The 17,078-nt window shown below is 50.8% G+C and overlaps 3 protein-coding genes across 3 annotated transcripts; 1 reads left to right on the forward strand and 2 right to left on the reverse strand.

Moving 5' to 3' along the window:
• Positions 1-1,438: 1,438 nt before the first annotated feature.
• Mlst8 (MTOR associated protein, LST8 homolog) lies at positions 1,439-5,188 on the forward strand. The gene is made up of 9 exons (XM_052195040.1): positions 1,439-1,515; positions 2,065-2,203; positions 2,361-2,412; positions 2,507-2,669; positions 2,984-3,059; positions 3,154-3,306; positions 4,027-4,151; positions 4,267-4,430; positions 4,528-5,188. Exons 2-9 carry the CDS (start codon positions 2,075-2,077, stop codon positions 4,644-4,646), a joined length of 981 nt encoding a protein of 326 aa, XP_052051000.1. The 5' UTR covers positions 1,439-1,515; positions 2,065-2,074; the 3' UTR covers positions 4,647-5,188.
• On the reverse strand, positions 5,153-7,023 carry Bricd5 (BRICHOS domain containing 5). Its single transcript, XM_052195989.1, has 6 exons — positions 6,954-7,023; positions 6,247-6,488; positions 5,920-6,075; positions 5,748-5,849; positions 5,346-5,499; positions 5,153-5,247 (listed from the first exon to the last, which is right to left on the reverse strand). Exons 1-6 carry the CDS (start codon positions 7,021-7,023, stop codon positions 5,153-5,155), a joined length of 819 nt encoding a protein of 272 aa, XP_052051949.1.
• A 355-nt stretch (positions 7,024-7,378) lies between these two features.
• Pgp (phosphoglycolate phosphatase) lies at positions 7,379-10,087 on the reverse strand. Its single transcript, XM_052195039.1, has 2 exons — positions 9,347-10,087; positions 7,379-9,250 (listed from the first exon to the last, which is right to left on the reverse strand). The coding sequence occupies exons 1-2, from the start codon at positions 9,984-9,986 to the stop codon at positions 8,925-8,927; spliced, it is 966 nt and encodes a 321-aa protein (XP_052050999.1). The 5' UTR covers positions 9,987-10,087; the 3' UTR covers positions 7,379-8,924.
• Positions 10,088-17,078: the final 6,991 nt, after the last annotated feature.

Below are 17,078 nucleotides of genomic sequence, written 5' to 3' on the forward strand. Positions count from 1 at the left end.
TCCACTGAGGAGATACACGCTTGGTACTGTTAATCTAGTCAAGAAACTATGGTAGGAGAGCCCATCAGCTCCAGGGGCCAACTAACTAAAGTTTTTCTACTAAATGGATAGAGGATCAAGCTACTTTCTAAATTTGCATCTCCATACTCATAGATTAGCTAAACTCTCAGACTCATCTGAGAAGTTTCTTTGTTTCGTGGATGATGACTGACTCAGGACTGGTCCAAGTGAAGAGAATAAGTATCAGCGGGGTGCTCAGCCACAGGGGGACATCTATACCACAATCCACCTCAAGGCTCCCAGACCTCCACAGAACAGGCTGCAGAAGGACTATATGGAGATTGGAGATTAAGAAGCAGGAGTGAATCTGGAGGGAGTTAGGGACTTGGAGTGATTAAAACATGTTATGTAAAATTCTCAGGTGGGTGCTGGAGAGATGGTTAAGAGCACTGGTTGTTCTTCCAAAGGACCCAGATTCAAATCCTAGCACCCACATGGCAGCTCACAACTCTATCTGCAACTGCAGTTCCAGCAGATCTGATACATTCACACCAAATGCTCATAAAATAAAATAAATTATATTAAAAATTCTCAATTGATAAAAGTGTTTAAAATATCATTAGAGTGTATAACATCAAATACATTATACTGTTGACTTTTAAGACATAAAGCAAACTTATAATCAACAGATGTAATGAAATATAATTTGCTATTCTTGAATCAGCTGTTCTACATCCGATCTGTTCAATATGTTTAGTAGACACATAAAACAGTTGAGTGCTTGTAATGTATCTAGTCTAAATTGAAACTTCTCACAGGAACATGATGCACACTATATTTCAAAGCTTAAAATTTAAAAAAGCACAAATATTTATGTTGAGTGTGTTAAAATATTTTTTAAACGGGTTTCTGGGTTAATTTATGTCCTCTCAGGATTAGGCTGGGGCTGGACAGGTCTGAAAGGGCCTAGACTACAGCTACCAGATAAAGCAAATAGTACAGAACGCCCAGCTGCATTTGAACTTCTTGTAAGAAAGTAATTCTTTTAGTACAATGCTTTAGATATGTTTATACTTAAAAAAAGGAAGGAAGGAAGGAAGGAAGGAAGAAAGGAAAAAGAAAAGAAATGTTTTTTTATCTGAAAGTTTTGTATTTACCTAGAAATTCTAGCTTGGTTGGTAGGGTAGGTGATTGTGTATGTCAGCGGGGGGTGGAGGGACAACTACAGTGTAATTCCTTCAGGGAGCCAAGCCTGGAAAATAGGCAGCAGTATCATGGCTGTAGTTCCCAGTGAGTTCACGGCTGGGGTCGCAGCTGATGGCCACTCTGCGCACGATCACTTCCGGAGATCTTCGTCTCAGAACTCTGCTGTCCCTGTCAACTCCCCCACTCCCGCGACTCATGGTCTCGCCCGGAGTTACTATCGATAACTCTACGCTCGGCCCGGCTTCGATCGACTCGCTCCTTCTCGTCTCGCCGTCCTGGACTAAGGCAGAGTGCAGAGCGTGTGTTAAGGTACGGGGGCCGCGGGACGAGAGCTGCGTACCGACCGCTGGGTGGCTAGGAGAGTGCGGTCGGGGTAATCAGGCCGGTAGGACAGAACCAGGGCGGTGTGCAGAGCACTGGGGAGCGCGGGGGTCCTGCCAGACAGCGCCCCCACCCTTCCGATCCCAGTGCCGGTCAGCCACGCATGCTCAGCAGCAGCCGTGCCCGGCTTTCCCTAGTCGCCCTGCGCATGCGTCGCCTGCCCTTGCGGCAGACGGCGCCCCGTCGATTGCCCTCCGCGGGTGACTGCCTCCTGCTGGCTGCTGGCGAGGCGGCGTTTCCAAGCGTGCGGGTGAAGCTGAAGGAACACTCTCTGGGGAGCAAAGGAGCTGAGTCGTGTCTCTTGAGACTGTCAGCGTGACCCTGAACGCTCTCATTTTTTTATCTTTAAAGTGATGATAATACCGGTACACTGTAGTGTGCAGATTGTTATACGTACATCTTTTCTCTCCAAATGTTTTGACCTTTGGACCTTATCAGCTCGTGGCTCAGTGCAGGTCTCATTTCTTTTTCCCCCAGCCAACAAACAATGAATACCACCCCAGGCACAGTGGGCAGTGACCCTGTCATCTTAGCAACTGCAGGCTATGACCACACGGTGCGCTTTTGGCAGGCTCACAGTGGAATCTGCACTCGAACGGTGCAGCATCAGGATTCTGTATCCTCCACTTGGGAGCAGGGTTGTGCTGGCCAGGATTAAGTATGAATGATATTGTTTGGGGAAACTCAGGACAGGTGGTGGAGGTCGTTTTGGCCTTGTGGCCCCAAGGCTTCCCTCTCTGGGGTTCCCTTCCTATTATCCTTAACATGCTCAGCAGGTGAATGCATTGGAGATCACGCCAGACCGAAGCATGATTGCTGCTGCAGGTACCTGAGATTCTCTGCCTCTGACCCTTTACTGGTGGCGGCGGCGGCAGTTCTACCTGGTACTCATGCTTCAATTCGTCCTGTGACCCCCTAGGTTACCAGCATATCCGAATGTATGATCTCAACTCCAATAACCCCAACCCCATCATCAGTTATGATGGAGTCAATAAGAACATTGCGTCCGTGGGCTTCCACGAGGACGGGCGCTGGATGTATACAGGCGGGGAGGACTGCACAGCTCGCATCTGGGACCTCAGGTGCTGTTGTGTGCTGGGCAGGAGAGGGTCGCTGCCGGGGAGTGGGCAGGCTGTTCTGCAAACCGACTAAGCAGGGGAGCTTTGAGTGGGTGATGGTGGGAAGGGGAAAGCAGAATGGAATTGTGTCAGAGGCTAGGGGCCAGACTTTCCATCCCTTTTCACTGACCTCACACTGCCACCTGTGGGGAAAGAGCTACACTTCACAGGCCTTTCTCCTAAGGTACAAGCAACTCCTATGAGCAGAAAATGGGGGCTTTTGGTGAGGGCACAAATCGCATACATTAGAAGCCATGTGTCACCTTAACTCCCGGCAGGTCCCGGAACCTGCAGTGTCAGCGTATCTTCCAGGTGAATGCACCCATTAATTGTGTGTGTCTGCATCCCAACCAGGTGAGGACTCATGGAGCCAAGTAGCAGGGCTGGGGGACAGGGGGGGCTTCAGAGGACGGGGGTACTGCTACGTCTCTCCTCCACTACATCCCAGGCAGAACTCATTGTGGGTGACCAGAGCGGTGCTATCCACATCTGGGACCTGAAGACAGACCACAACGAGCAGCTGATCCCCGAGCCTGAGTTTTCCATCACGTCGGCCCACATTGACCCCGATGCCAGCTACATGGCAGCAGTCAATAGTGCGGTGAGTGACTGCGGGGCATCTCAGCACAGCCCCTTGTCTTCCTCAGATGAGTTGATTCCCTGGTTCTCTCTCAGGCCCTGCTGAGCTCCCACCCAGCTCCCAAAGTCAGGCACCTGGGACCACTCCTGGTGTTCACCTTGCTGTCTGCCATAGCCCCACCCATCAGGCTGGGCACCCCACCCAGTATTTCTCAGGACCAGTTATTTCTCCCTTCATGTCCCAGTCCATGGCTTCAAACTTCCTTGACACTGATAATCTTCTCTGTGGCCTTCCTGGGATGCCTGATCTGTTCCCCTTCAACCATGGAAGTATCCTGTAGTCTTCCTGGCAGGCCGCACTGTTCCGAGACCTTAAGAAGCAACTCCTCAGTTGCAGATGCTTCAATTTGGTCCCTGCTCTCATGTCCAGTCTCATAGTCTCCTTTTAAATCCCAGAACACCACTTGTCCCTCCTCCCAGCCTTGGGTTGTCCCATTATCTATCTCGGTGCCCTCTTTACTGCCCCTCCCCTGCACATCTCTATTGGCCACAGCTCTGGGGAGCTGTGTTGACCTGGCTAGTGTGAGTTCCTGCTTTTGGCTGGTTGGGCACTTTTCCTTGCTGGGGCTAAATTTCCTATCGACACGACCCAGGATGCCATTAGCCTTCCTGCCTTGGCCCAGGTGTCCCCAATCTGTATCTGAGGGTCTGGGGTTTGACTGACTGCCCTCCTATCCTATAGGGAAACTGCTATGTCTGGAACCTGACGGGGGGCATTGGTGACGAGGTGACTCAGCTCATTCCTAAGACCAAGATCCCAGCCCACACACGCTATGCCCTGCAATGCCGCTTCAGTCCCGACTCCACGTGCGTGTAGGGCCCTGGGGGAAAGGGGAATCTACATGTTGGGGGCATGACCTAGTGTGTGGTAAGTAGATATGGGGTAGTGGTAGCTACTGAGACACCCCATGTCCAACCCCAGGCTTCTTGCCACCTGTTCAGCTGACCAGACATGTAAAATCTGGAGGACATCCAACTTCTCCCTGATGACAGAGCTTAGCATCAAGAGTGGTAACCCTGGAGAGTCATCCCGTGGCTGGATGTGGGGCTGTGCCTTCTCAGGGGATTCCCAGTACATCGTCACAGGTGAGCCCTACCCTCCTTCTCCCCCCATATTGCCAAGTCCTCTAGAGAGAGGCCATTCACAGCTGCTATCTCTTGTCTATCTGATCTCTCCTTACAGCTTCTTCTGACAACTTGGCCCGGCTCTGGTGTGTAGAGACTGGAGAAATCAAGAGAGAGTATGGTGGCCACCAGAAAGCCGTCGTCTGCTTGGCCTTCAATGATAGTGTGCTGGGCTAGCCTCGGCCCCTTGAGGCTGCATTGGGCAATCAGGACTGCCTGGTATGGTGACTCTAAGAGATGTATCTGAACAATACCCGGGTCCAAGTGAGACTCTTGGGTCAGCCTCTGCATGTCAGGCCAGTTGGACCTGACCACACTACCGCCGGCCGCTCTTGGCCAACCTAGACTTTGGCTACTCTACCCTGGGACTCTCTCCATGCCCAGTTTGTTGTCAGAAAGCTCACTAAGCCAGGCTACGTGTGCCTGGAATGGGAGTCTTTTCTCCTTTAGAGAGATTAGACCTACAGGGCTTGGGACTGTTGAGAAGATTGAGGGATGATCCTGTATCCCAGGTACGTTACCCACACTCGCTTCAGAAATTACCATTATGGCCAGGCAATCTGGGTTTATTCACACCTACTGTCAGCTGCCTTCCGTGGGTACTGGTGACCTTGCCAGCTTGCTGACCTGTGGGGACAGGACTGGCCTGTAGGACCAAAGGCCAGGAGGGCTTGGTCGGGGTCTTAGTCTGGGAGGTAATAAAAGCAGACAGACACACAGATGTTGCTGGGAAAGCAGATGTCAATGCAGAGGTAGATCAGCCGCTGTCTCTGGGTCCCTGGGGAGAAGGGAACTTCATGAATCCCAAGGGCCCCCTATGCAGTATTGTCTGTAGGACCCATAGGCCTCTTCACCCAGCCTACTACCCCAACTTACCCTCTGCCCACTGGGCCCAGTAGATGGGAGTGTCTGCACAAAGATGTTGCACTGAAGCTCCCACTTGGGTAGGGTCCACAGTCTGGCCCCCCAAAACTGCCAGCAGTTCCTGGGTGTAGTGGGTATCCCGGTCAGGTACATGTGACTCTTGGGCCTGCAGGAAGACTCTGGTGGGCCACCGTATAGTACGTCCTTGCTCCTGGCTGGATTGGCTTTTGTGCCCACCCCAGCCTGATGACCCTTTCACCTGCCCTTGTCAACAGCCTTAGTCAGGGGAAGATAGAGCTTTCTGTTCCCCTGAAACCAGAGCCTTGGCTGGCCCAGCTGGGCTGTACAGAGGACCTTTTGTTTATCCTCTGGCCTTGGGGGTTTGTGGGTGGCAAGCCAAGTAGTACTGCTCACCCTGGATGTGTTCAGCAACAGCTGCAGGGTCTCCCAATCTTGGGCTTCCATCAGACGGAGGAAGCAGGCCTGGTGCTCTGCAGGGCGGTAGCAGATGTAGCCCTGGGGGAACAGATAGGTAAGTCGAGGCCACCCCCTGACACCTCTACTCCTCCCTCCCAAGCCCACTCACACTTTGCCCGTCGAACAGCACCGCCCAGCTGTGGTTGCTCTGAAACGGAGTCACCACGATGGTCGCCACGTTCTGGGTCACATCCACTAGAGTGGTTTGGTTGGGCCAGGGTACCCTGGAGGTCGGGAAAGTCTTTCGGAGTGTCTGCAGCAGTGGCTAAGGAGTATTTGGGATTCGGCCTTAATCCATGTTTCCTTATCCTTCTGGTTCTCTTACCTGCTCGAGGCTGGTGTTTAGACCTGACCCCATGCGAGAGCTGACAGGTACTGACTGGCCTTCCTGCTCCCTTTCCACTCTGTATGCCCCAAGGCCTGAAGAGGTGCTTACCTTGGGAGGGCTGTACCTGAAGCCAAGAAGCCCTCCAGCCATGGCCCCGGCAGTGAGTAGTGCCAGCAGCAGTAGCAGCAGGCCTGCTGACCTCCAGCAAGGGTTGGTCTTCACCTGAGGGCACAGAACTGGCTGTGGGGCTTCTGGTTTAGAGACTCGGGGAAGGGGCTGAGGATGGTACCTGGTGACATTCCCGTCTCCTATGGCATCCCTGAGTTCTTGTCTTGCGGGTGGTAGAGACACTTACCTCAGCAGGCTTGGACCTGAGGCTCTCAGTGTGGACGAGCCCCGGCTTCATGCTGCAGCCCCTGCTGACAATGCACTGATTGTCTGCAGCCCCTTGGAGGAGTCAGCCAGGGGAACCTCAGGATGCCTTTGATGAATCAAACTGTATCCTCCCCTTCCAACCCCACTACTGCCTTCCCAGCCAGTATCTGATATCCTGCCTCAGAGCCAGGACAACCCTCTCTCCCACTTGTGATTGCTGGGCACCAGGTTTGTCTCTGGACTCTAGGCCTGTGCAGAACATGGGGTCTTGGAGTGTGTGTGAGCTGGCCTTGAAGTTAGAATTGGCTAGGGTCTGGCCAGGATGATTTTTATTTGGTTGGGCAGTGTTTTTTGTTGTTACCTCCAGACTCCTGGGCTAGACACAGGAACTATTAATAAATGTGTATGAACCATCAGTACGAGGCTAATTGCTTTCTTACCTTCCCCCACAAACTCCCAAGCGTCTTTCAAGACCCCATTAGTATCAGATGTGGCTGTTGGTATTTCCATGTGCGTGACCCTGGGCTGTGGACAAGAAGCTTGCTCCACAAGGTTAGCCAGCCTGTTCCCTGGCATGGTTTTTCTCATCTAGCTCTGTCCCTTATCGGTCTAGCTATGTGACAGGATGGCTCAGTTGTACATACATCCAAAGTACTTTACTCAGTGGCTTTATTCTACTTTGGCTTTATGCCACGTACTTCCTGTTTCTTTAGGGCCTGTTCCTTACAGGCAGGGTGGGGCTGTGGTGGTACCCTCTGTGATTTTGGAGTTGGAATTCCAGCCTGCCTTAAGTCTTCCTGCCTTGTTCCCACCCATAGCTACATAGAACACTGCTACTCGAAGAAATTAAAGGCAGACCTAATCATCATGGGTTTGAGAGTTTAATGTGCATTTGAGATCACACAGTGAGACAAGCTGGAGACAGACGTCACACACAGGTTCTCAAGCGTCTGCCCAGAGGAGGGGCATCCCTGGCTATGCACCTGCCAAGCCTGGTCAGGGGATCAGCACCACCAATGTCATAGGCACTACTGCCACTGTGTTGACCTATGGCACCATTCCACTCCCAGCCCTGCCCTGGAAGCAGCTGCAGGCACGGGATGCCTTTTATTGCTCGGAGAACTCGGCGAACAGGTGAAGGCTGCAGCCCAGAGAGTAGCTACTTGGTACAGGGCAAGGTGCCAGAAAGGAACCAGCCAAAAAGGAACAACTTCCCGGGTGTGCCGCCCCACGAATGCTTCCCAGTCTACTCAGCACACTGCTAAAGGTCAGGGACTTGAGAGCAGAGGAACAGGCCAGGGATGTAGAGAAGCCAACTGGTTGGTAGGCCTTATGGCTGGCCACCAACAAGTCCAGGGTGAAGACCCGTGGTTTCAAGGAGCACCGCCACTTAACCTGTCTACAACCAAAAGTGGTCTGGACAAGGGGGTCGGATGCTTTCTGAGAGACTTAACTATCCTCAGGACCCCTCATTCCTTCCTACCCAGAGGACACTCTGGGAAACAAGACAATTGGCTTGCACACTGGCTCTGCTGCTGGCTGGGGCATGAGATTTCTCTTCAGTGGGGTTTACCATTGAGACAGAGCACAGCTATTAATCCACACACTTAAGATCCAATTCCACACTTGACAATGTCATTCGCTAGTTCGATAAAAACACGAGTCTGAGCTCGCTGTCAAGCAGCACAGCGCTCAGGGCAGGCATCCCACACCCACTCTGCAGCCAGCAGGCCACATGTAAGACACCCGGGTTTAAGTTCACACAAGACAAAGTTTAGCTGGGCTGCTACTGTGCATGAGGGCCTGTAGTGCTGGGCATCTGAAACAGAACAATTGTGATGTCAAAGTGGTTTTCAAAGCAGCAGAGTGAGTGGAGGTTGTCATGGACAGCACCCAAACCCCAACAATAGAACGCTCCTCTGGGAGCAGCTTCCAGCACCCCACCCCAAAGGCGAGGAACTGGGGTGCAGTAGCAGGCACCTCTGCTGCCTGCATGATCACTAGGGGAGACCCCAGGTTTGGTCTGTGTGTCATTAAGAGCCCTTTTACTCTCTACCCACCTCAGGGCCTGATCCCTGATTACATTTCACTAAAAAACTGGACACACAACCATGGACCCATTTCAATCTCAGAAACAGGGCCTGAGGTTACCTGAATGTTGGGCACTTGCTCTGCCCATCCCATAATGCCTTCCAAGCTTAAAAGTGCATCTTAAAATATAATTCTCTGTAAACAACACCCCCCCCCCAGCGGTTACTTACAAGATTAACTACTGCCTTTGCGTATTACTTAACTTCCATTAACCTGCAGTCACCTAACAGAGCAATTCCTAAACCCCACCTATTAATTTAGGTAGCTGATTTTCTTTTTTCTTTTTTTTTTTTATTCCAGAGATTAAAGACACTCGATCTTTAACCTTGAAGGGCAGGCAAGAGGTCGGCTATGCTGTCAACATAGAAGTCAGGGACCATTTTCTTCTTGAACATGCAGTCACTTTCCTGATTGCTCTTCACATCCTCAAGACTGGAGACTCCGGTGAGGGTCAGGATAGTCTTCAGGCTACAGGTGGAGCCCAGGAGGATGTCTGTGTCCAGGCGGTCTCCCACCATGACGGTGCGCTCCGGGTTGATACCATACTCCTGGGACACGCAGTCGAAGATGAAGCGGCTAGGCTTCCCGATGATGTCCGCCTGGCGCTGGGCGGCCATCTCCACGGCTCGTACCAGACAGCCGGTACCTGCAGAGCGAGGGAGGGAGGGAAGGGGACGCTGGGGTCAGAGGACAAGGAAGGGCTGGGCCCGCCCTCCAACCGCCAGCCCCTGGGCGCACGGACCCGCAATGAAACGGCCATTCTCTAGTGGGAGCCGGTTGTCCATGTTGGTGCCCACGAGCAGACAGTCGGGCTGCTGCAGGTACCGCACGGCCTTGGTGAGCTTCATGTAGCTGAAGTGTGGGTCGAAGCCCACCACTACCGCGCGCACGTCGGGTTCGAGCGGCACGGCTAGCCAGTCGCTTGGGCCATCGCCGTGAAGCACGTCCGGGCCCACGCCCACGCTAGTGACACCCACGGCCTCCAGCTCGGCGGCTAAGGCCGGGCTGCCCAGCACGTAGGCCTTGGGGTCCGGCACGCCGGCCAGGCGTTGGCGCAGATAGAGCGCGCTGCAGTAGGCCGTGCCGAAGACCTCGAGGCCCGCTTCGGGCCCCACCGGGCCGCCGAAACCCAAGCGCCTTAGCTTCTCCGCGTAGGCCGTGCGAGTCTTGCTGCTGTTGTTGGTGATGAAGCCCAGTCGCTTGCCGCGGGCCCGCAGCGCCCGCAGAGTCTCCGGCGCGCCCGGCACGGCCGTCTCGCCGCGCCACAGCACGCCATCGCAGTCGAACAGCAGCGTATCCACGTCGGCCAGCAGCAACTTGGCCCGCTCGGCGCTCAGCCGCACGCAGCGGGCTTCGTCGCCGCCGGCCTCCGCCTCCGCCATGGCCGACCGCTGACCGCTGCCGCCACCCGCCGCTGCTGCCGCCGCTGCCGCCGCCGCCACCACCGGCCGCTCCTCGCAGCCGCCCGCCGCTGCGCCCGCCCCGCCTCCGGGACGCTCATTGGCCCCGCTCCTCGCGCGCACCGCCCATTGGCCCCTGCTTGCGCCAATCCATCTCCGTTTTCCGCGAGCGGCGAGGCGCACAGCGACAACCGACGCGGGCAGGCGCGCGGAGGCGAGCAGCCATTGGCTGCCTGGTCCAGCTACACCAATAATTGGCTGGCAGAGCGCCAACCGGCAAGAGTAGAGCATACGCCGCGGAAAAGCTGCGGGGCGCGAATGGCAGGGGACGTAAGGCGTCTGTTAGTGGGTGGCCACGGGACAGCACGCTCATTGGAAACTGGTAGTCAGCCTAGGTGACGGAGACTTGGTCAGTGACCCCGGGCCAGGCCGGCTGATGATTGGCTACTTCTTCTAGAGGTCTTGGTTGGGCGGGGCTATCTTCAAGAGGAAGGCGGAAGGGGCTGCCAACACCGTAGTCACGTATGCGCCTTGGATGTTCTGTCGGCGCTTGAACCGACTACCTTTCGGTCTTTGTAGCCCACCTAGAACTTCCTTTCCCAAGGCTACTTGCATTCTTACCTTCGGTTCTTCAAACCGAAGTTTCCAGTACCTTGAAGTAAAATGAACCAGTGATGGCAAAGCCGTAGTAGGATCCAGGGTGAATTTGCCTACTTAATGATATTGAGCAATTGGTCGATATCATACAGTAGGCAATGCGCTGTGTACATTTTCATACACATACCCACACATAATTCGAAATATTTTTGAAGATTTTATTTTATACATAGAAGTGTTTGCCAGGCAGTGGTGGCACACGCCTTTAATCCCAGCACTCGGGAGGCAGAGGCAGGCAGATTTCCGAGTTCAAGGCCAGCCTGGTCTACTGAGTGAGTTCCAGGACAGCCAGGGCTACACAGAGAAACCCTGTCTCGGAAAAAACAAAAAACAACAACAACAAAAAACCCAATAGCCACGCCGGGCGGTGGTGGCGCACGCCTTTAATCCCTGCTCTCGGGAGGCAGAGGCAGGCGGATTTCTGAGTTCAAGGCCAGCCTGGGCTATAGAGAGAAACCCTGTCCGGAAAAACCAAACCAAAACAAACAAAAAAAACCTGAATGGCCAGACATGGTGGTCAGTTCACCTTTGGTTCACCATGGTGGCGCACACCTTTAATCCCATGGCTCAGAGGCAGAGGCAGGTGGACCTCTGGGTTTGAGGCTGTCCTGGTCTCCACTGGGCGATTACACAGAGAAACCTTGTCTCAACAAACAACAATAGTTTGAGTAATATGTCCTCAAGTTTCTTATTTCTACTGTTTTAGTTTTTATTGAATTGCCACCTGGACCATGGTAAAACATGCCACCAGTAGCCCTGTGGTTTTATGTTTTCCTGCTGATGGACGCTGGGTTGTTTCTAGTTTAAAGCTGTTGTAATGTCCCTGGGAACAGTCTTATCCTTATGGATGACTATGGGGCTATGTGTTCCCATGTCCAAAGCAATTCAGAGCTTTGACTAGAACTAGGGGTCAGAATAACAATAGATCCCAGTGTCTTGTAGACTCGCAAAGCCCAGTGTGTCACCCTCCTGCATTGTTCTTGAACCCCCGTTCTCTCTGTAAGGTTTTTTTTTTTCCTCTAAATTACTTCTATCTTAAACTCACCAGATAAACCCAATGACCTCAATTCTCCTCAGGGTCCTATTTATGGAACATCCTATTTCTGCTGGCCTGGAAACAGGGGCTGCGGGGTTCCCTCATGGAGTTTAGACTTCCAGGAGAACACCTTCATCCCAGTCTTCATGGTCAGTTTGGAGACCTGAGCTGTCCCTGGGAAGAGCTGGATTTGATTAAAAACATTCAAATACTGATTTTATCACTTAGAAACCCCAAGTTTTGGGCTGGAGAGATGTCTCAGTGGTTAAGAGCACTGACTGCTCTTCCAGAGGTCCTGAGTTCAATTCCCAGCAACCACATGGTGGCTCACAATCATCTGTAATGGGATCTGATGCCCTCTTCTGGTGTGTCTGCAGACAGCTCAGTGTACTCATAAAAATGAGTAAAAAAGAAAGAAAAGAAAGAAGCCCTGAGTGGATCTGGTTGGTATACAGGCCACAGTGGCAAATGGCAGTTGTGTACAGAGGTGACCAGAGTCTGAGACTTACCTGATCGCTTTTATTTTTCACTTGGACACCCGGTAAGTACGCAGACAGAAAAACACCACTCCTGCTCTCAGAACCATAGAGTCCTGAGGAGCAGACACTGTTAGTACTTCTCTATTACAGTGAGGAAACTGAGCCAGGAAGAGCTATCAGCTAGATTTTGTACGCAGAGCGGGAACAGTTCCTCATCTGCTGAGGGCATGGCTGTCAGCAAACAGGGCTGAGCCTACATAGTGGAAGAAATACTGTGGAGAGAAGGTGACTGGAGAGGTCCTGCCAAAGTCTGGAGGGGACAGTGACTTTCATGGACAAAAGTCCATCTCAATGTGTTCCTTACACACAGTTGGTACTCAGTCTAGATTTTCTAGTAGATGGTACCAATGTCATGTCCTCCCAAGTGAGGAACCTGCCGTAGGAGGTGAAACAGACTGTGGAACAGGACAGACAGTGGTACAGGATGGACAGACAGTGGTACATACAGGATGGACAGTGGGATACTGACTGGGATACTTGATCTTCATTTCTGATAGTTTTGTTTGAGACAGCATCTGCTGTATCCACAGCTGTCTTAGAGCTGCTGTACAACTGAGGCAACCTTCCAGTTCTGATCCTCTTTCCCTCCGTGTCAGGCCTATGACATCATGCCTACTTCCTGCTGTGCTGTACACTGAACCCAGGGCTTCTGGCTTTCTAGGGAAGCGCTCTACCAACCGAGCTATGGCACCGGCCAGCTCTGCTGCTTTTATGGTGTGTTCCCTTAAATCACAGCTCGCAGTAATGAGAGTAAGTGATTGAGAGACACCATTATAATAGTTGTAGAGCACAGAGAGGCAGTAGTAGTATTAGTGTTATTGCTTCAGTGACCTAAGTACAAAGACAGGCCATGCTGGGCAGAGTGTCTCACACAACCCCAGAGTCTGGGAATTTGATGCAAGAAGATTTATTTCATTTTATCTTTTAGTTTTGTTTTTTTTCCCCCCGAGACAGGGTTTCTTCTGTGTAGCCCCGGCTGTCCTGGAACTCACTCTGTAGACCAGGCTGGCTTCAAACTCAGAAATCTGCCTGCCTCTGCCACCCAAGTGCTGGGATTAAAGGCATGCGCCACCACCGCCTGGCTCTTTTAATTTTTTAAAAGACGTTTAAAAATATTTATTTATTTCTTATATGTAAGTACACTGTAGTTGTTTTCAGACACACCAGAAGGCATCAGATCTAGTTACGGATGGTGGATGGTTGTGAGCCACCATGTGATTACTGGGATTTGAACTCAGGACCTTTGGAAGAGTGGTCGGTGCTTTTAACTGCTGAGCCATCTCTCCAGCCCAAAAAGATTTTTTTTTTAGATGTATGTGAATATACTGTTGCTGTCTTTAGACATACCAGAAGAGAGCATCAGATCCCATTACAGATGGTTGTGAGCTACCATGTGGGTGCTGGGAATTGAACTCAGGACCTCTGGAAGATTAGTGCTCTTAACCATTGAACAATCTCTCCATCCCCTACAGGCCAACTTTTAAAAACTCATACACGCTGGGCAGTAGTGGTGCACACCTGTAATCCCAGCACTCTGGGAGGCAGGGGCAGGCAGATTTCTGAGTTCGAGGCCAACCTGGTCTACAGAGTGAGTTCCAGGACAGCCAGGACTACACAGAGAAACCCTGTCTCAAAAAAACCAAATCCAAAAAACCAAAAATAAAATAAAAACTCATACACATCAACATTAACACCACTATGAATTCTAGGGATCAAACTCAACATGTCAAGTTTGTGTGGCAAGTGCTTTTACCTGCTTAGCTGTCTTGCTGAGCAGAAGGATTTCTGTGAGCTCCAGGCTAGCTTTCAGCTACAAAGTAAAACCTTGTCTCAAAACAACTTCCAGGGTTAAGGAGGTCTCAGTTCAAGAGCACTTACCTGGTGTGCACAGGACTCTGAGTTGCATCCCAGCAAAACACTGGGCATGGGAGGACATAACTGTAATACCAGAACTCGGAAAATGGAGGAAGGGAGATCAGAAGGGCTGACAAAGTGGCTTAGTAGTTAAAGGCAGTTAGTTGCTGCTCTCCTGGAAGCCTCAGGTTCAGTTCCCAGCACCCACATGGTGGTTCATAATTGTAACTCCAGTTCTAGGGGAGTCAATGCCTTCTGCCCTCTGAGGGCATCCTCTAGATACACAAATGGTACATCCACATCCACATTCAGCGAAACAGGCATACACATAAAGGAATGTAAAAAAAAAAAAAAAAAAAAAACCCAGTTCAAGGTCATCATTGACTACATAGGGAGTTCAAGGCCAACTTTAGATACTTAAGATCTTCAGAGAAAGGGGGCATGGGGGACAACCTCGATGTTCTTCTGAAGCCAGGCCCGTCCCTAGGGCATTGAGGACAGCCAGAACAACTTATCAAAATCCCACCTCAAAATTTAAAGAACAGGTACTCCTCTCATAACCCCTCCCACTCCCAGTTTTCCTAATTTTTTCCTCAAGAAATTTATGTTTTCTCTGGAAAGAAAAATCCTCCAATTTAAAAAATTAAAAAGGATTTTTGATTTCCTGTCCATGATGACCATGGGACATGGACACTTGGTGTCCAGCTGGAGTCCAGGGAAGGAGGCCATCTGAGGTGCGGCCTGCTTTGCTGCCTGCGATTGCAGTGATCTGCCCCTGTGCTTGGTGATGGGCGTGGGCCCAGGCATTCTAGTCAAAGTCCCCCATTCTGACCTCTAAGGGGTGACTAGGCAGGAGTCCTGGCTTGCCCCTGAGAATTCTACCCAGCAGGTTCTGTCTCTCTTGAGCCAGCTTCTCACATTTGTCACCTCCCTTTGTTTTTTATTTCAGGGTCCTGCCCTCTACCCCTAGTTGGTATTTTTGTGAGATAGGGGCTTCTTGTGCAGCCCAGTCTGGTGAACTCGTTACGTTGTAGCTTCAAATTCATCTCAATCCTTTGCCCTCAGCCTCCCCAGTGCTAGAATTCCACGTTGGCCCCTCATGCCCAACTCATCCTCTCCTCTCTTTTGGCATTTCTTCACTCCTAAATTCCCTGGATGCTGGCTTTTCAACTCCTCTTCAGTATATCTTCTGAGGGAAGTGTTCCAGGATTCTGGGCTTATCTCTTTCCTGAAAGCTCTCGAACCTTGGGCTAAAACCAAATGAACAAACAACCCCAACCCACACACAAACCTTTAATCTTAGCGCTTGGGAGGCAGAGACAGACATACCTGGTCTACAGAGTGAGCTCCAGGACAGCCAGGGCCACACAGAGAAACCCTGTCTCCAGAAAATGGGGAGAAAAAGGAAGGGAAAAAAAAGAAACTGAGCATGTTCATGTGTGTGACAGAGACAGAGATAGGAGGGTCACTGGGGTTAGCTACCGGCCTAGCCAAAAATTTGTAAGCTCTAGAGGAGGCCATTCAGCAGCATCCTCTCTGACTTCCACTATCCCCCACCTCTCCCCACTTTTGAAAACAACAAAATAGAGATAATGGATTACCCTTTGAACAAAAACTTCTTGGCTGGTAGGATGATAATTTAATTTATTTTAAATTCATTTTTAGACTGGGGCTCACTAGGAAGTCTTGGCTGGCCTGGAACTCTCTATGTAGCCCAGGCTTGGCACTAGAGAGGTGGCTTAGTGGTTAAGAACACTGGTGGTTCTTCCAGACTAAGGGGTGATGGATGTGACAGTGGTTGAATTCCAGAGCCCACATGGCAGCTAACAACCTTCTGTAACTCCAGTTCCATGAAGTAGGACACCATCTTGTGGCCATTGTGGGCACTGCATAAATGTGTATAAACATACAAGTGTGCAGGACACCCATACACAGAAAATAAAACCTTCTGGGGCTGGAGAGTTGGCTCAGTGGTTAAGAGCAGTTGTTCTTGCAAAGGGCCCATGTTTGGTTCCCAGTGCCCACATGGACACTCACCACCTTCTTGGGCATCATGCATGTATGTGGTATAGAATACTACACACAAAATAATAATAAAGGGGCTGGAGAGATGGCTCAGTGGTTAAGAGCACATAAGACCTCTTCCAGAGGTCCTGAGTTCAAATCCCAGAAACCACATGGTGGCTTACCACCATCTGTAATGGGATCTGATGCCCTCTTCTGGTGTGTCTGAAGAGAGCTACAGTGTACTAACATACATAAAATAAATAAATATTAATAATAAAATAAATCTAAATAAAAATATAAAATAAAGTTTTTAAAGAATGAGTTAAAGGTGTCAATCATTCCTCCTTTACAAAATGCTGGTTGGGCTTTCTTATACTATGCTATTTGTTATTCAATTTTATCCTAATAAAATTACCAGACTAGGCATAGTAGCTCATGCCTTTAATCCCACCACTCAGGAAGTAGTGCCGATGCCTGGGGAGGGCAAAAGAGGGCATCTGATCCCATGGAAATGGAGTTACAGAAGGTTGTTAGAGGTTATATGGGTTTTGGGGTTCAAATCCCTGTCTGGGAGAATGAATAGTGCTCTTAACCACTGAGCAATCTCTCCAGCCCTTTAGCACTCTCTCTTAAAAAAAAGTTCATTTATTTATTTAAAGTTTATATAAGTGTTCTATTTGCATGCATACCTGCATGACAGAAGAGGGCATCAGATCCCATGGCTGTGAGCCACCATGTGGTTGCTGGGAATTGAACTCAGGACCTCTGGAAGAGCAGACAGTGCTCTTAACCACTGAGCCATCTCTCCACCTCCCCTTTAACTCTCTTAAAATTTGTATGCATAGTTACTAGTGTGTCAGGTAGACATGCATGCATTTGTCGCCTCAGTGTGGCCTGGGTTGAACCTCTGTCCTTCAGGGCTTTCCAAAGCCTTTATTAGTATCATATGCTTCTGAAATCTTAAAGTTACATTGTTTATCT

This window comes from Apodemus sylvaticus, chromosome 10, assembly GCF_947179515.1.
Source record: "Apodemus sylvaticus chromosome 10, mApoSyl1.1, whole genome shotgun sequence".
NCBI classification, from domain to species: Eukaryota; Metazoa; Chordata; class Mammalia; order Rodentia; family Muridae; genus Apodemus; species Apodemus sylvaticus.